Source organism: Oryzias latipes, chromosome 4 (assembly GCF_053564925.1).
Source record: "Oryzias latipes strain Hd-rR chromosome 4, Olatipes_Hd-rR_3.1".
In the NCBI taxonomy this organism is placed as follows: domain Eukaryota; kingdom Metazoa; phylum Chordata; class Actinopteri; order Beloniformes; family Adrianichthyidae; genus Oryzias; species Oryzias latipes.
Window position 1 is genome coordinate 33,040,947 of NC_136240.1, and position 18,861 is coordinate 33,059,807.

At 41.7% G+C, this 18,861-nt stretch overlaps 1 protein-coding gene across 2 annotated transcripts; it reads right to left on the reverse strand.

The window, feature by feature from the left end:
* Positions 1–1,176: 1,176 nt before the first annotated feature.
* Positions 1,177–16,421, reverse strand: LOC101174259 (uncharacterized). Of its 2 annotated transcripts, none has more exons than XM_020702699.3 (22): positions 16,233–16,421; positions 15,816–15,944; positions 15,676–15,733; positions 15,425–15,592; positions 15,214–15,333; positions 14,966–15,106; positions 13,450–13,575; positions 12,108–12,230; positions 11,872–11,994; positions 11,662–11,784; positions 9,654–9,776; positions 9,269–9,391; positions 9,066–9,191; positions 6,344–6,472; positions 6,142–6,234; positions 4,815–4,910; positions 4,552–4,647; positions 3,409–3,504; positions 2,080–2,181; positions 1,897–2,002; positions 1,665–1,781; positions 1,177–1,588 (listed from the first exon to the last, which is right to left on the reverse strand). In XM_020702699.3, exons 2-22 carry the CDS (start codon positions 15,939–15,941, stop codon positions 1,513–1,515), a joined length of 2,391 nt encoding a protein of 796 aa, XP_020558358.1. In that variant the 5' UTR covers positions 15,942–15,944; positions 16,233–16,421; the 3' UTR covers positions 1,177–1,512. The 2 variants fall into 2 exon arrangements, with proteins under 2 accessions (XP_020558358.1, XP_020558359.1); XM_020702700.3 differs by having other exon boundaries at positions 15,200–15,333; positions 16,233–16,393.
* Positions 16,422–18,861: the final 2,440 nt, after the last annotated feature.

Below are 18,861 nucleotides of genomic sequence, written 5' to 3' on the forward strand. Positions count from 1 at the left end.
CTGAGTAAATTTCTTCTAATCCATATATTCCTGCAGGTAATTAATAAAACTTTAGGACCAATGCCAGGTCACGAAACAAGACAATGATGCAAAAAAAAGATGTTTAAAATGTAGACATGAGTAAAACATCATGACAGGAAAGAAGCTGCTGCAAATATTTCTGTTCAGCAAAGACGCAGTTTAAACCAGTAAATATTTCTACAGGTCATTTTTGCTGAGATGTTTTCATTTTTTAAACAAAAACAAAAAAGTGGAATAAAAGCAATAATAATACATTTTATGAACTTGTTCTCCACTAGGGGGCGCACACTGCATTCATGCAGTCTGTGCAACAACAGACAGATCCCATGAGCAGATCATTCATGTAGATCGTTGGATAAAAAACTTCTGCAATCTTTTAATACTTAGATAATAAACCTAAAAAACTACATAGGTTCTATATTAACATAAAGAACTTTATGTTAGATATTTTGTTGGTTAAAAAAAGAGACTGTCTGAAGTGTTTACTTGTCAAAAAAGGAAGTGGCTTTATCAAATTAATATTTGAATTTCTGATGAACCCCCGCTGAACTGCAGAAACTATATCCTAGAAAACAACACAGATCTTTGGATTTTGGCTAAAAACAGCATCAACATAGTTTAAAGATCACTGGGAACGCTTTGAAAATAGATCACAAGATGATCGGAAAGACGGTTGAAACCAAATGAAGAGCAAAGGTCTGGGATCAAAGTGCGTTTGTCCAGATTTAGCCTTTATCCCGAAGGCTGGATATGGGATGTCTGCAGGCGAAAAACGGGTTAACTAGGTGGTCCACACTAAACATCTGTATCAGTAAAACAAGATGTAGACCAATCATGAAAATATTAATGCAAATTTTTTCTACGGGCATGCTGCAGGCGACAGGTCAAAGTGGACAGTTATTCAACACGTACGGGTGAGTTAACAGGAAGTATGTGAGATGCAGGCCTGTCGTGCAGTTTTTTCAAATCCCGTGGACTACACAAGGAGCGTGCACGTATCATGTGCACGCTCCTTGCTGCAGCCAGAGTGTCAGAAATAGGAAAATTAGACAATGACACGAAGAATGCAGCTGACGACCAACAGTTCCTACAAAAACCACTTGGCTGTTGTGTTACTTCACATCATTAATGTTTGGATAGAAAAATACACACACATTTATCAACTCTATTGTGCTTTAATACAGATTCAAAACTTCACCGATCAAAGGTTTTCTACTTACAGTTGTGTGGTCAAAATGATTCACATTTAGATCTTTCAGCAAATTCCCAGCACTGTGGAACTGCTCATTTCATCGGATTTGTTCAAATTCAATCAATAAACATCCACCGATAGTCTATAAGAATCTAAAATCATCAGCAGAAAACCGGAACAAAAATGCTGGCAAACTCAAAAAAAAAAAAACTTCAGTGTTCGGAAAGTGAATGTAAATAAACATCGACGTGAACCGGATCATGTTTCTGTTGAGCAGGATCTGATTCCATCAGAACTTATCAGCCCTTCTGCTCAGGACACTGGATTCTGTAGCCAACCCTGTAGGCCTGCTGGTAGACCCGGGCCTGGTTTATCCTGCAAACAGAAGCAAAAACCGTGTCAGTAAAAGCTCGGTGCAGTCGCCTCAGGGAGTTTAGGCCTGAACCGGGACCTGTATTTAGTGCAAAGCTGAACTCCCAAAGGTCCACAGCGATCGACGAAGCTCTCCCTGAAAGCTTTCCTGACTGCTCGAGCCGTGCTGACCACCACGGTGATGACGGGACAGGTTCTGCGGGGCGAGCAGGGAGGAACTGCTGAATTCTTAGCAAAGCCACCATCCAAACACCCAACCTTCAGAAAAAAGGGATCTCTTTAAAAAAAAAAGGAAGTTTTGGTGGACTCACAGTTTCTCACAGCGCAAACCGGCGGTGCCCTGAGGACAGGTACAGGTGTTGTGAGGGCTGCAGGTGGCGCCGTGTTGACACGGAGGGACACAGGGTGTGGTTACGGCTGCAGACGTGAAGAACAGACGTCTCAAAGCCACAGAAGCACTGACGCCTTTTCTCTGATCCTGTTATTCCACCCACCTGTCTGACAGAAGCTGCCAGTAAATCCTTTGGTGCAGCGGCACCTGTTCAGGCCCACGCACACACCTGCGTTCTCACAGGGCCTCAGACACCGAACCGGCTCTGATGCAGAACAAACACAGCCGGGTTTTTTTTGGTTTTGCTTTTTACATATAACAACAATTTCAAGACAAACAGAGGAAGAAATGAGTTTAGTTGTAACTCTGGGCTGTTCCTTAATTCTTCATTAGATTGGTTTCGGTGGAAAAGATGATTCCATTCACACAATTACAGGAAATTCCATTTATGAGAAGAACAGAATGATCAGAATTAGAATTATAAATAAATAGGCCATAAAAGGAAACACCAATAATCTGCTTAAGTTCCTGGATCTAAACATGTCATTATCATGTTAAAATCAAAATTCAAAATCTTGTTCATTCATTTGTTTCTAAAGATCATCAACTTTATTTATTTTTTAACACAAATTAAGTTGAAACAAATCATTGTACATTAAAGCTCATATTAAAACGTAATAAAAACTGTTAAAAAATAAATTCAAAGAAATAACTTAAAACTTAAAAAAAACTTGAAATGTAAAATTAGATACGAAATGAAAAGAATATATCGTTTCAAAATTCCTCGATGCACGTACATGTCATGGTTTGGGTTTCTTTGTATTAGTTTTTGCTTCCGTAATGTCACTGTCATGATTTGAGTCCTGTCTTATTTTGGAAGGTTTCCTGTTTTGTCATGCTTTTGAGTTTTACTCTTTTATTCCTCAAACATGTTGACATGTTTATGTTAGAAAGCAAAAGTGGAATGATAGTCATACATAGAAAATGTTATTTTTAACTTTCCGCTGCAGCAAGAAGATCTTATTTGACACAGGGTGTATTTTATTTTGAAAGGAACTTGCTTGTGCTGCAGTCAAAACTTAAATAAGTTAAAAATGTTATAAATAGAAAATTATAAACCTGTTTTAATTTAATCAGTGCATATATTTGATAAATTAAGGACTTAATGGCCACAAAAACATTAAGGTATTTTTACTAAGGGATGAGGTGGGGTTTGGTGGCTATTTTAGCACTTAAGGTTGTGAATTTGGACAGAATGACTGTTTTATTATTATTATTTGGTGATGTTGTCATCTTGTGTTTATGTGCTGATGTAGAAGGACTAGTTATGATACTTTTTTTTTATTGTTGTTCATAGCTTGTTTTATTTTGAAAATCTTGTGAGTGAAGTTGGCATGAACAATGAATAAATTGCTAACATTGGTGTTACAAATTCATCAAAAGCCTCCTTGGTGATACAGTCTACAGATTTCTGAAGGTTCTGTCACCTCACCTATCTGGCATCGGGCTCCTTGCCATCCTTCGACACAAGTGCATTTGTTGACGTCCACACACCTTCCTCCATTTTGACAGGCGGGAGTGCAGAGCGCTGCAACGCAGGGAAGCCGCACCACATTAACACTTTTCAGTCAGCAAAAAACAAAAACTAAAGGCCTTGTCGCACTGCCACTACGAACAATTTGCACATATGCCGCAGATGACAACTGGTCAGACGTGGAGACACGTGGCAAAAGTTAGAAAAGTTCTTTACGTGAAATTTTCACAGATGTATCATGAATGAACCACGGAGGAAGTATAAATAAACCATGCATGTAAACCTGCGCTTCATTGAATTTCTTCACTTTGACATTCAGAGCACTGAGCAGATAGTGCATCATGTCAGCACCATGGTCAGCTCCCGCCGCGGGCCCTCATGATGCTTTTTTTTTTCATTAAACAGGCAATCAGCACCGGTTCTACGTCAGCTGCTAGGCGCCAGCTGAGGCAGCACGCCAGGGGCGGACCCGGGATGCATGACCCCCCGCAGGAGCCCCAGCTGGGGAGATCCGCAAGAAGGACCCGACGCCACCGTTCCCCTGTTCCCCCACACGTTCTAGACTGCTGGAGAGGGGACAGATCAGCCGATTTCTGTACCTGTCACACAATACGCCAATCGTGCGTGAACCGTGCGTGCTCATTGCGCTGTTTATCAGTTATTCGTGTCTCAATTACGCAATTTTAACGTGAAATGTGTGCCGTATAGGTAAGTTAAACGTTGGTGGTAGATTTTTTGAAAAGTCCATTAAACATTAGACGGATGTGGAAAGCCAAGTATGCATTTTGCAAAAATCCAAATTGCATAAGATTTACGTAATAATTGCGTGTTAATATGTAAAATGCACGTAAAGTGTGTACCAAAAATTTTTAAAATCTCAAAGCTGAATTCACGTAAAGACCCGTCTGCCGAAATCCTCGACGGACATCTGCGCACATCGACAAATGAGGAACGCAAGAAACACTTATGAATTAGGAATGCCACGCGTGTATCATGATAGCACAAAACACATGTAGAAGCTGTGTGACATGGCCTTTACTTCAAGTTATTTTTATTTTATTTTGAAGGCCATTTTATTTTGATGCAGAAAGGTTTACTTACGCAAAAGGCACTGAGGGCCAGTGTAGTCGGAGGGACACTGGCAGGTGTCAGGGGCCACACAGCGTCCTCTGTTAGCACAAGGTAACTCACACAGCGCTCAAAAAAAACAACAAAAAGAGTCAGAACTCATCATTTTTGCAAAAATCTCATTTGAAAACCATGAAAAGAGGCAAAAATGTGTCCATTAATTGATTAGAGTTTAGTCCTGAAGCTCCGCCCTCTTGGCAGAAAGAAAAACTTGATAGGTGATGGAGGTGAGGTACCTGTGTGACACCCGGCTCCCGTCCAACCAGGGGGACACGAGCAGTGGTTCCAACGCACACAGGTGCCGCCGTGAGCGCAGGGGGGGGAACACATGGCTGGGACACAAAAGAAATCACTTCTGGGTGCTCTGATGGAAGCTTTTTACACCCAATATTCAAAATTGTATTTTGCTGTTATTTTTAGAAATTAATATAAAAACAAAGGGCAATTCAAGCTTACATTAAAAAAAAGAAGTAATGTTAAATAAAAGTCAAATTAATTTTTTGTTACCAGAATCCAAATTCATTTTTTAAAATTAACATTCTGATTTAACAGCTTTTATTTTCATGATTAATTAATAAAAACAATTGTTTTTTGTCGTTCTTTTTGCAGATACTAGTGATGAAATGTGATCACTGCTCAGTAAATAAATATGATCTAATATCCCAAAATAAAAAGTAGAATAATAAAAGACATGTTTCCTAAAACATCTAAAGATCATGACTCCATTATTGAACCCGGCTTAAAACAAGATACAGGCAGAAATATAATAAAATGTTAAGAATTATCATTTTAAAGGATGTCTTTTATAAAACTAACAGACGATTTTACTATAATAACTTTGAAAGAACAACATAAACAGTTTGGAAGATGAAAAAAACTTCCGTTTATTTTGACTTATTTGGAAAAATGTCTTGAAGGAAAAGTTTTAGAGGAAAGTGTCAAGTAAACAGAAAAGACAAAGACGGCTAAAAAACTAAGTGAGAAATCAGCATCAAATCATATTTTGAGGTGATTTCAGGTTTAAAACATTGATGTCTTTCCCTGCTTGATAAATCAGAACACGGCGGTGTATCTTCTTCTTCTTCTGTACTTTCTGTTCCTGCGTGTTCTTGTTTTGGCTGCAGGGATATTTGTCCCTGGTCTAACATCTGACACTCTGCAGATCATCCAATCAAACGGCTTTCATGTGTCGCAGCTATAATCCCAAACGACCGGTTGATGCAACGCTTCGAGTATCGTGAATTCAGCCGAATGTGGGACGAACGCGCCGTCCTTTCTCTGATGGAGGATTTCAAAGAAGACATTTGCCAAAAGAAGCATTGCAGCTTATTTGCTTTTAATGCAAGACTTTTGGACGATTCCCATCATGGCTGCTGAAGAGCTATTAAATTATTACTGACAGCACAAATGCACTAAAGAAAGAGTTTGTGGTTTTAACTTCTGCAGTAGCTTGCAAAGACCACTGGGTGTCGCTATATAACAACACTCCAGGTTCCTTTAAATATTCCCTGCACAACAAAAACATTTTTATTTTCTCTGCACATCCACAGCGGACGTCTGTACCTGAGCAGCCTGAGCGAGGATACCCTTGAGGACATTCGCAGGTATTTGGTCCAACGCACACCCCGTGGTTCTGACAGGGGGGGTCGCACACAGCTGGAACAAAGATTACTTTCTAACGTATGCGAAGCAGGAATAAAGCAGCTGTTTGCGTTCAAATGTGGTCAGATTTAGCGCCGCTCGCCACAGGAAACGCCCCACTCACGCAGGCACTTGGTGGGGTCATCCGCCCGGACTTCATAGCCGTCCTTGCAGGTGCAGTTAAACCCACCGGGGCGGTTCAGGCAGAGCTGCTCACAACCGCCGTTGGTGAAGTCCCCGCACTCGTCCACATCTGAGCACAAACGACGTGAATAAAAACCCTCAACTGCATAAAGGCTCCAGAGTTAAACAAAAAAACAAACAAACATTTTTTTATAGTTGCATAATTTTGTCACATTTCCTCTCATGGATGCTTTTCAAACTGGAATTTTAAAAAACAACAACAAATAATCGGTTTTCTACACATTTTTTAAAAGATTTTAACAGTTCTGGTTCGTCGCCTGTCTGTCATTACAGATGATCCCTCCTTTATGTGGACATCCCTGAGATCCCCCCCAGAATCTGTTTTATTCTAACCCAGGAGGGTCTTAGGGCGGGGATGCTGAGTTTAGCTATAGAGTCGTTGAGACGACTGTGTTGTGGTATTGAGCTGTATAAATAAAATTGAATTAAATTGGTGTCCTCTTGTTCTGTTGACACATTAAAAATGATCCTGAAATTACCGTATTTTCCGGACTATAAGTCGCACCGGAGTATAAGTCGCACCAGCCCAAAAATGCATTATAAAGTAGAAAAAACACAGATAAGTCGCACTGGACTATAAGTCGCATTTTAACTTTCACAACCTTATATGACACAATCATAGCAGACTGTTTATCTAATAATTTCACAGTAATTTTTTCTCAAACGTATTTATTTATTCCTTTCATGAAGCATCATTGGCCAACTAATACTCTGTTTTCATCCTGTATTTGTAGAAACAGTTGTCATTTTTATTGCATTTCTGAATCTATGAAATCATTGGAAAATAGAATATTATGTTGTTAGCCTTCAAGATCTTACTGTAAAAAAAAGTTTGCTGATTCTCTGAGTCACTTAACATACTCTTAACACTTAACATACCTCATACATCAAATTGACCCAGGAACATCATCTCTGTTCCTCACAAATGAACATAACAGGAGGGTTAACAATGTATTTATTTCAATTTATTTCTAATAAAAGTCGCTGCGGAGTATAAGTCGCACCCCTTGCCAAACTATGAAAAAAAGTGCGACTTATAGTCCGGAAAATACGGTATCTTATAATGATCTTAACACAGTGGGGGACAAACCTTTTGACTGCTGGGTTCTAAAACTTGACAGACCAGGTTTTTTAATGTCAAAACTGTGACTTTTGTTATCATTTGGGTGCCCACTGCACCAATGGGTTGACGTCCGTCGGAGAAAAACAAAAACATAGAGAAATGCTGCATCCGTGAGGCATTGGAAAAATTGGAATCTCCCAACCTCACATAACTGCAGAACAACCTTCTACCCCTGAACAAATGTTAATTTATTTGTAGTGCATCATCTATGGGGAGAAACAAAAATTACAGGGAAAATTAAACTTCATTAAGGATTATAAAGTAAATTATTACAGTTTGGTGGGCCAGATGAAATAGTTTAAAGGGCCCTAGCTTGGCCACCCACCTTGATGTCTGAATTTGTTTCCAGTTATGATCAAAAAAATTAAAAGAAATCACTTATGTTTTTGCTTTCAAGATGCAACATTAAGGTAATTTTGGAGCCAAAGTGGTTTTATGCATATTTGCATTAACAGGTTAAAGGGGTTACAATTAAATACTCTTATATGAGCTTAGAAGTATCTTAAAATGAACTTTAAATTATTTTCAAATAATCTTAATATGATTCTAAAATTATCTTAAGGGGTTTCAACAATGAACATAAAGCGATCCAGAAATTATATTATATAATAATCTTGAAAAGAGCTTTAAGTCTCTAAAATTGCTCACATATAAACTGCTCCCTAAAAAATTCACAAAAGAGCAGCCAGTGCCAAGAAAACAGAGTTTTACTTTCAGAAAGTATTTATTTTAGAAATACACAGAGTTTTGACTATTTTCACTATCAAAAATATAAATTTGGGTTTTTACCTAAATATAGATTCAAGTGATTTTTTAATTTATATTTTATAGTCAATTGAACTCATAACTTACAATGTTTGCATCATTTTAAAAGAGCTATTAAAAGCTTTAAAAGCAAAACCTTTTAATTTGAAATGTACGGAGCCCCTAAAGGGCCATTGAAAAATTATAACGGACGGCACCTGTTAGTTTTTTTTTTTTTTTTACTTCAATTGTTTTTTTTTTTCACCAGTTACTAACAGGCATTAATACAAATAACAAATGGCTTTACTTTGTCGTAAGAATCCAAATGCCAAATATAATTTGGACCCCTTTTTTGAAACAAACCACATAACTTTAAAACTCGTTTAAGATGACGTTCAGAGTTGATTTAATTGTGACGGTAAGCAAGCAAAGCTGCAATCTCTTTGTAGACAAGTCAAAAAGCAAAGTAAAACTCAATTAGCTCACGTAATGCCATTTCCAGGTAACTTGGGAACATTTCTCTGTGCGCAAATTACCTAGTAACAGGTGTGAACCCGTTACTAACTTAAGTTGTGCAAAAAAAAAAAAGTAACATTTAAATCAGATAAAGTGTGAAAAGGTGTATAAATGTTACATAATTGAAAATTATAATAGAGATCTTTGTTCCAAATCTCTAATAAAGTCTTTTAGAGAACATTAGATGAGAAATGCATGATATTTATATTCTAACTTAGTGGGAGAAGTGTGTTAAAGTGACTATACAGTGAAGCCTTACCCACGCAGCTCCTGCTGTCTTCAGCCAGTTTCCAGCCGCTTGCACAGCTGCACTGGATGTGTCCCTCAGCGGACACCGTACAGGCGTGGTCACAGCCTCCGTTTCTCCACTTACAGGATGTAGCATCTGCTCAGACAAAAGCTTGTCGTCGTCACTCAGAAACTCTGCAAGCTCGTCTTCTGTTTTGTTTTTGAGGAACGCACTGCTGCAGGTGAGGTTGTCTCTGTCCAGCAGCAGAGGTGTAGGGCAGCTGCAAGCGTGCCCTCCCGGGCTGTTGGTGCAGCTATGAGAACAGCCACCGTTCTCCAGTTTGCATTCATTTACGTCTGTGTGCACACAAACATGAGAGAACAGAAATCAGCTCTTCTGCAAACTGTTTTCTCACTAATCTTCCATAAATGCTGCACTACTGCCCAGACAGATCCCATGCACACGTGCATAATGGCAGTGAGAGGAAACACATTCATGGTGGATTCTGCTTTTTTTTTATTCATGCTGGAAAATTGCTGACAATTAGCCAGTTGAAATGACTGAAAATGAGCATGTAGACCGCAGAGCTAAGTGAAAGAGTGTCCGTGAGGGACTGACCCACGCAGGTGTAGCCATCAATGTGCAGCTGGTAGCCCGGCCTGCAGGAGCACCGGAAAGAGCCCTGAGTGTTGATGCAAATGTGTTCGCAGGGCCCGCTCGGACCTGAGCACTCATCCACATCTGGGGATCAGAGACATCAGATGACACTCTCACAGCAGCACCACAGAAATGAAAGATGCAGTCGCCCCTTCGGGTCACCGTTTCGCCTAAATCCGTGTGATTTCCAACAGCTTACAGCAACTTTTTCTCCCTGGGTTTTGAGGTGAACGCACAGTCAGGGTGAACATTTCTCTGCCATTTCAGAGGAAGCCAGCAATCACCGCTCGCTTTGTGAGATCTGAAATCCTTCTTCAAGCTGCAGATGTAGTTCTACTTGGCGGCAGTCACCAAACCACAATGCCTTCTAACTTGTCGGGAGGACGGAGTCACACTTCAGAGGCAAATTCATTACGCAGCCAAGTAACAAGCTGCCAAATTGATTTATTGCATGGCAACCTTCACGGTAAGGACGCTCCCTGCTGGTTACGTTCACCGCTTCTCCCCTGAGCAGCTTTAGGTTATTCTTTAAGCTGAGAGGGGAAAAAAACATCATCTACGACTGCACAGCTCGATAAAGAACATCATTTAGTAGCTGTTCCTTAGAGTTCTGGACTTAAGTGTTTGTGTCTGGAGTAGGGTTCGGAGGTGACGCAGTGAAGCGCAACAGTGCATGCTAATAACTTTATCAAAGGCTCATCCTACGAAAGCAGCAACTAACAGCAGGAAAGGCTTGTGGGAACCAGAGAAAATCAGCCCAACTGACAGCAATGAGGGATTCAAACTACAAACTACAGCCAGGAAAGGACTGAGGACTGGATTAATCTGGTTTAATGGATGATCAGCAATGTTCTGATCAGCGTGTGTCGGGTTGCTGCTTAACTGTGTGTGAGAACATCTCTGTTCTGCAGCTGCAGAGGAACGTCATGATCGAGAACAGCCGCCTCGTTTTTATCAGGAGAAAAGTTCAAATGAAAACAAGACAGACGTTGGAGTAGAAGGTTATTTCTGAAGGACCTATATCATGCAAAATCAGCTTTTTCTTTAAAGCTTTTAAGTGTAGTTTAATGTTTATTCCTCAGAAAAACAACCCTAAACTGGTATTCTGATACTCTAAAAACCTGCTCTCCCAATCCACAAAAACGAGCGGGTTGTCACATTGTGACATCAAAGTGAAGAACCGCCCCTTCTAGGAAGAGTCTGCGCTGCCAGCACCGCCCCCAGGCTAACAGACACGCCCACTTTCTCCCTGGAGCGAGTGCTGATCGTTAAAACGCTTTCATTATTCACGCACAGTATGCACATCCATCTTTGCTAAAATTTGGATTTTGTTTGTTTTCGAGGAAGAAATGCAGACATGCTGCCGAGGCCGACTTCAGGATGATGTCTTGAAATGGGCGGCACCCACAAAGGGCGAAAGGCGGAACCTCAGACATCAAATTGTTTTGCTTCTGGGTAGGAAAATGAGCTGCAGAAATAACTCATATTTCATTCAAAAATGCTCCTTTAGTGTGCCAAAAGTGATAAATTATGGATATAGTTTACTCTGAAAGGATTAAGAATAGCATGATATAGAACCTTTATTTTTTATTTCTGATACCCACATCGACAGTGTCCTCTAATCGGAAAATAACAAACATAAGAGCTTATTTATGAAAGAAAAAAAAATCAAATATAAGTCGCACCCCCCCGGCCAAATAATGCAGAAGAAATACAACCAATACTCTGAAACATAAGAGTACATAAAAGCAGAGTAAGAAAATATCTTACATTGATTGGATTTATAACTGAACCCTATCAATTTTATAAAACTCTTACTTCCAAATACGCAGGAATTTTGTACTTCTGTGTTTGAATTCCTAACTTGTGGTCTGTTGTAGGTTTTGTAACTGTGTTAATCAAGTTCAATAAAGTTATATTAAAAAAAGAGCCATCTGTCTGCTGGAGTGACAGGATGGACAGGCTTTACCTGTGCAGTTGTGACCGTCCTGGTCCAGCTGGAAACCTGTGGCGCACTGGCAGCTGTACCCCCCCGGCTCGTTGGTGCAATTATGCTCACAGGGGCCGTTGTTCAAAAGGCACTCGTCAACGTCTGTGAAGACAAATGACCTCAGGGGGGCGCTGTGTCGATCGGCCGCATTTTATGTTGCAGCAGGACAACACAGCAGTTCTCACCCACCATAACAAGTATGCCCGTCCCCGTTAAAGCCCTGGTAACACTGGCAGAAATACGAGCCAATCACATTGCCGCATCGCGCGTTGATGTCACACCTGTGGCTACCTGAGGCACACTCATTCTCATCTGAAAGCAGAAGAGCATGTTAGCGACGTCCAAACACTTTATCAGGTCCACCACTGTAGCAGTCACTGAACTGCAGATGCCGACCCGAGTCCTTGTGTGTAAAGAGTCCGTACCTACGCAATGTGAACCGTTTCCACGGTAACCTGCTTGACAAACACACTTGTAGCTCCCAAGCGTGTTCTCACACACCGCCTGATCATCGCACAACTCTGGACTCTCCAAACATTCGTCGACATCTGCCGTAGAAGAAGAAGAAGAAGAAGAGGTCACGCACAGGAACGCCGAGTGTGCACAGTGGGTGAAGATTCGTTCATAAAAAAATGAAAAAAGGACAATTAATCATAAGTCTCTGCCCATGCACAACTGAACCAATTAAACACCAAAAGCAGGAAGTGGATGTGGGAAATGTCAGAAGGACATGACACCTTGACACACACCTAGCAGACGAAGGAAACGAAAACAAAAAAAGACATCAAACAGAAGACGTTAAAGAAAAGATTAAATTAAAGCTGGAAGTGGCGTTGTATGGTGCTAACTGCCTCTGCTGCCTCCCCACTTACCCCTTTATACACGCCCTCTATGGCTGAGCAGCTGATTTAAGCCATTGCCCCTGCCGCCCTGGTCAGAGCTGCATGTGATAAATTCATGAAAAAACACTCCTCTGTTGGTTTTATCTCCATAGCAACTATTTTATTTTTTGGTCGCCTGGGGGTGACGAACAGATATATGTAATTTTTAGAAGAATCTGCAAAAGTAAATTTTTGGATTGCCTTGGCAACGGAGGTTTTTTGCTAACCACGCCCACATTCCTGATAGGTTCATGCTGTAGGTCACATTGTTTCATTCAGCTTGAGCCATAAAATTTATGTATGACATTTTCACAATATTTTGGTAAAAAATGTGTGAGCAATAAATGAACGCCACCTCGCCAAAGTAACGCCATTCAAAATCTCCAAACTTTAAAACCTACAGTTTTTTCCAACGAGCTTCCCGATGATGCTCGAAGACTTAGGAGGTGATCAATCAAAATACATAGAAGTTTAAATTTAAGATGATTTTTTTAATTCCATATAGTGGCTTTTTCCCCAGGTTAAAGGTCAACTAAATTTTTGTCATGGTTGTAGACTGTGTGTTTGGGAAATTATGTAAAAATTGCTCAAACAAAGTTTCTCTTTTCAAATTGTGCAAAAATGTGAAAATCAACAAATTTCACACTTTGACATAAAATTGCCGCCAAGGCGAAAGTCCTGTGGCCATCCCATAATAGTTTAAAAACTTCCTGTAGATATCCCCCACACGTGTGTTTTGGTTTGGTTAATGGATTTTGACTTTCTTTTTTTGAGCTTCGTAAGACATTTTAGCCCCACCCATTTCAGTTTTCGGATGGTTTCTCCCACTGCAAGAACTCTAAATCTGTTCCTCGATCAGATCCCAACATGCAGGTGCGACTCTTACCGATGCAGGCGGGGGCCCCCGCTCTGAAGCCCATCCGGCACCGACACAGGAAGCTGCCCGGCGTGTTCACGCAAACGTTTCCCTGCTCACGCCCACATTGCTCCTCAAAGCCGCACTCGTCCACGTCTGCCCAGGACGGAGTTCAGGAGAACAAAACCAACTTTCACCACATGGGACTACTTCATACACATCCACTCTGATGAAAATGGCGTTTTTGAACATGTTCTTGTGGCCTTTTTTCTGATGATGGAGGACATTTATAAAGAAAATTTATCTTCAAATTGCATTTCAGAGATTATCTTGATCCAAATTGTTCTGAATCAGGAGCAGACGAAAAAATTCCGTTTGAAAAAGATCCTGTTTGTGATGTAGAGAACATTCTGGGCGGAGCCACAAGCTCCAAGGAAGGTGGGGTTGGTCCACGCAAACTGTCCCGCCCACACACAAGTGTTTCTTGTGTTCGTCATTCGTCGATGTACGCAGATGTCCATCCAGGGTTTTGGCAGACGGGTCTTCACATGATTTCGGTTTTTGAGCTGTTCAAAAATGTTTGCTTGGTTAATAATCACACAGTATTTTTACGAAGTTTATACTCACTACGTAAATCTCATGGACCACCCATGTGTAACTTTTATATCACATATCGCGTTCAGATTACGGAATTATCGCACGAATCACTAATGAATTGCATTTAAACAGCGCAATAATCACATACGGTTCATGTTGCTTTACGTGTTCTTTGCATGGTTGGTTCGTACTTCTTCCGTGGTTTTAACGCGGTTCGTTCGTGATGCATCTATGAACATTTAACGTAAAGACCACAACTTTTCATGTATGACCAATTTTTATTCGTGCAATAAGTGCAAAATGTACGTAGTGGCTGTGTGGCACGGCTTTAATGAACTCCTGCCGCTCTGCAGAAATTATGTCCTAGAAAGTGAACGGATTTTGGCGAAATAGAAAAGGTTATTAAAGACAATTTCAAGGTAAACAAAACCTTAATAGAAGCCATAAATATAAAGACAATTTATGGCTCCTCCAGCTGTGTCCTTCTAACCGTCTGTGAAAACGATCAGAGGAACTTTTCACATCTTCCTTCTCAAAACAAACCACGTTGAAGCTGCACAGTGAAGGTTTTCGGCGACTGTTTTGTCCCGTTTGTTCTCCAAACACTTTCTAAGGTGTCAGCGGTGTGGCGGGGACTCGTCCTTGTCCTACTTTTCCTCTCTACAGTTATTATCTGGTGGGCACAGATCAGGGATCAGGCTGTCAGAAGTGCAAGTTTGAATTGTTCTGTTAAACGTTTGTTAGGAACATTTAGAATTCTGGGAATTATTTGTGGCTCCCAAAACATTACCACAGATTTTAATGTTCTTTTTAGATCTATTTTTTCATTCATTTGTTGACAGATAGGTTTTTAAAAAGTCCATCTTTCATCCCCTAAGGCAAAATATATATTTTTGTATTTCTCCTTTGAGTTTAGGTATCTTCATGTGGATTTGTGCATCTTTCGTACCGACACATCCTTGTCCATTGACAGCCTTGGCGTATCCTGCAGGGCAGGAGCAGGTGAAGGAGCCCACGGTGTTTGTGCATTCCTCGCCGCTCTGACACGCCTGCAGGCTCGTCACCTCCGCCAAAGCGCATTCGTCTACGTCTGTGAAAACCGCCACGGAAAGGCGTTACTACAGAGACGTTCACAAAAAAACCCAGCCCTAAACAACAACAACGACAAAGGGGCATCACACACAGAGGCTTACAAACCCTGGCACCCTCCAGAGACCATCAGGTAACCACGGTGACAGCGACAGGAGTAGGATCCCCGGGTGTAGGTGCAGATGGCGTGGGGACCACACGGCCCCTCTCCTCCACACTTGCCGACATCTGTCCAGAGAGGAAAGATGATTAACTTCCATCACAGACTGCAGGCTCTGCTGCTCCTCTGCTCTCATGGAATCAGCCCCGGCCCTCATACCTGTGCACTCCCCCCCTGCACTCAGGGTGAAGCCCACAGGGCAGCTGCAGGCGTCGCCGATCTTCGTCATTCCGGCTGGACATCCACAGCCGCTCCTCTGCATCTCCTGGTTCCCTGGACACCGAGGAGCAGGACTGGAGCTCGGAGGAGCAGGAGGAGGCAGCTTGGCTGAGGGGTTTAAGAGGGGAAGCAGAGGCAAAGTTAGGAGGATCCTGAAGGAGGAGGTTCCTGGAGAAGTTCCAGAAACTCACATGTGTGTGTGCGGCTCCGCAGAGCTTCGCCGAGCCTTAGGATGGCGTTTTCAATGACCTGTTGGTGACACGGAGACACAGAGAAGCTCAGGTCCATCCACAGCTCAGAGAGAACATCTGCTAGAGACGGGGCCTCCTACATCACCGGCCCGGCTCCTGAGGTCCTCCTCCTTCTCCACCTCGTTCTCCTGGAGGCCGCTCCAGGGTCCCGCCACGGAGGAAACCAGGAGGAGCAGGGCGGAGGTAACGGTCCAGAGGACAGGCATCACCTGAGAAAGCCACATTCCTGCACACTGAGGTCACCCGGTGCCGCGCGCGCGCGCTGTTCCAGTGCAGACAAGCGCAGCAGCAGCCTGTACTTATTACCCCCCCCCCCCCCCTCCACCCCACCCAGCCAGTCTGCGCAGAACAAAAGAAGATCAACATCTGCTTCACCCGGATCCCCATTCCATCAACAAACGCTGGTTCGAGGCGCTTTTTACCCCAACAACAACACCCCCCCCCCCCCCCCCCCCCCCGCAAAGAAAACGAGGGCGCGCGAGACCGCTCACACTCACCGGGCTCGGTTCGGTCGCTCCTTCACAAAAGTCACGGGGAAAAAATCCTCCCGACGCTCAGGAAACGGGTTTCAGCCGTCCTCCCCCTCGGCGGAGCAGCGGGGGTGGGGGGCTGGACGACCCGAGCCCACATCCTGAACCTCCCACTCCAGAAACCCCCCAGGAGAGGGAGAGGAGCAGCAGGAAGCCCTGCAGAGGCACTCCTCTCTCTGTGCTGGAAAGTCCGTTTGTTTACAAGAAGACAAAAAGTTTTTCTTTATTTATGGTTTGTCATTTAAAGAAACGACAAAAAACTAATATTCTGTCATATTTGCAGATTAAAATGTTTAATTATTTCTGCAAAAGTGACAAAAGGAAGTAAAGTGAAAAGAAGATCCAGAAAAGAGTTTAGGATGAATTTATTGATGTTCTTTTTGGAGCCACAGACTAGAAAAATGCGTTTTATTATGATTTCTATTGTGAAACAAAAAAAAGTTTTCAAAATACAATTTACAACTATTTTTATGAATGACAAAGAGCATTGATTGAACATTTTTAAAGATTTTCAGTCGGGGTTTAGACCTCACCACAACATGGAAACTGCACTAGTTAGAGTCTCTAATGACTTGTTATTGGCCTCAGAAAAGGGACTACTTTCTATTCTGGTCCTGTTAGACCTCAGTGCAGCCTTTGACACTATCGACCACAGTATTTTACTCCATAGATTAGAGCAGGACATAGGGATCAGAGGATCTGCCCTCCAGTGGTTTGAATCCTATCTATCCCTTAGGTACCAGTTTGTTAATGTAATCAGGAAACACAGAATTAGTTTTCATCATTATGCTGACGATACGCAGTTGTATTTATCCATGAAATCTGACTAGAATGACAAAATAGAGAAACTGAACGCCTGCATCAGAGACATAAAGAGCTGGATGACAATTAATTACCTCCTCCTGAACCCAGAAAAAACTGAGGTCATTATACTAGGTCCTAAAAACCTCAGAGATGCTCTGTCTGATCAGATAGTTTCCATGGATGGTGTAAGTATAGCCCCCAATTCCACAGTTAGAAACCTTGGGGTTTTACTTGACCAGGATTTATCATTTAAGGCTCACATATCTCAGGCGTGTAGAACTGCCTTTTTTCACCTGTGGAATATTGCTAAAATCAGAAATATACTTTCTAAGAGTGATGCTGCAAAACTCATCAATGCATTTGTTACGTCGAGGCTGGATTACTGTAACTCCTTGTTAGCAGCGTGTCCTAAGAGTTCCTTAAGAAGTCTCCAGCTTGTTCAGAATGCAGCAGCTAGATTGTTAGCAGGAACTAGCAGAATAGATCACATCACTCCTGTGTTAGTTTCACTTCACTGGATCCCAGTTGATTCTAGAATCAAGTTCAAGATCCTCCTGTTAACCTATAAGGCCTTACATGGAATGGCCCCGTCCTATATTAAGGACCTCATAGTCCCTTACCATCCGATAAGAACACTTCGCTCGCAGGACTGCTTGTGGTTCCTAGAATTAGTAAAAGTACGGTTGGAGGTAGAGCGTTTAGTCACCAAGCCCCTGTCTTATGGAATAAACTCCCAGCTCATGTAAGAGAGGCCGATTCAGTTTCTACATTCAAAGCTAGACTGAAAACATTCCTCTTTGGACAGTCTTATTATCAGACTAGCTAGTATTCAGAGATTATTTAACATAATGTTAATATGTTTAAATTAAACTTAATAACATTAACTATTTGTTTTAAAGGCTGCTAGAAGTTTAAAGCTGGGGTTCTGTCCTCTTTTCTCACCTACTTCTACCCTCCTTCTCTCCTCTATTCTTGATCATTATTCATCATTTAGTTCTCCATGTCTCTGTTTGGTGCAGTGATTCATGTACTGTCCCTCTTTCCCCTCCTGGAAAGTGGGACCGTGTACCTCGTCTTTGCTCCCGCTCCTACACCTGGCTGTGGATCCTGTCTCCGGCTCGCGCCCCCAGCCGTCCCCCAACTATATCTGGATGAAGATCATTTGCTGGACTTTAAATATGTAGTTGTAGAATTAGATAAGCTAATTCTCTCTAAGAGTTCTGGTACATCGCCTGTCCGTACTGGGGGAGGATCCCTCCTTCATGTGGACACCCCTGAGGTTTCTTCGTTTTTTCCGGGTTTCATTTTTTTTAGGAGTTTTTCCTTAACGTGAAGGAGGGTCTAAAGGCAGGGATGACCAGTTTAGTTTAGTCTGTTTAGTTAACGTTTTAGTATTATCCTATTGAATTTTATGCATTTATGATCCTTTTTGATTGTATGTTAACCTCACAATTACCGCTACGAAGCCCACTGAGACGACTGTTGCTGTGAATTTGGGTTATACAAATAAAATTGAATTGAACTGATCACTACTGTTTCTAAATAAGTAGAGCAGTAAATCAATGAATTCATTTATTTACGATCCAACCAGATCAACCCAAAATAAATGTGAATGGATTTGACATTCATTTTCGTTTACTTGTTTGTTTGGACACATATTTCGTTAACACTTGATATCTTACAAAAAAAACAAGGAATCTGGAAAATGTCACCGTTCAGTAGCAGGTATTTCTCTCTGATTTTTCCCTGGAATCGATTTGAGATCAGATCATTGGATTGTTGCACCCCTATA

What these genes read in the sequence shown, in the direction of transcription:
- LOC101174259 (XM_020702699.3), bottom strand. Translation starts at nt 15,941, where the DNA reads ATGCCTGTCCTCTGGACCGTTACCTCCGCCCTGCTCCTCCTGGTTTCC. An exon ending in CAATGGACAAGGATGTGTCG is followed by an intron (nt 13,576 to 14,965) that starts GTACGAAAGATG and finishes CGTCCTGGGCAG; the next exon opens with ACGTGGACGAGTGCGGCTTT. An exon ending in GGACGGTCACAACTGCACAG is followed by an intron (nt 9,777 to 11,661) that starts GTAAAGCCTGTC and finishes TCTGATCCCCAG; the next exon opens with ATGTGGATGAGTGCTCAGGT.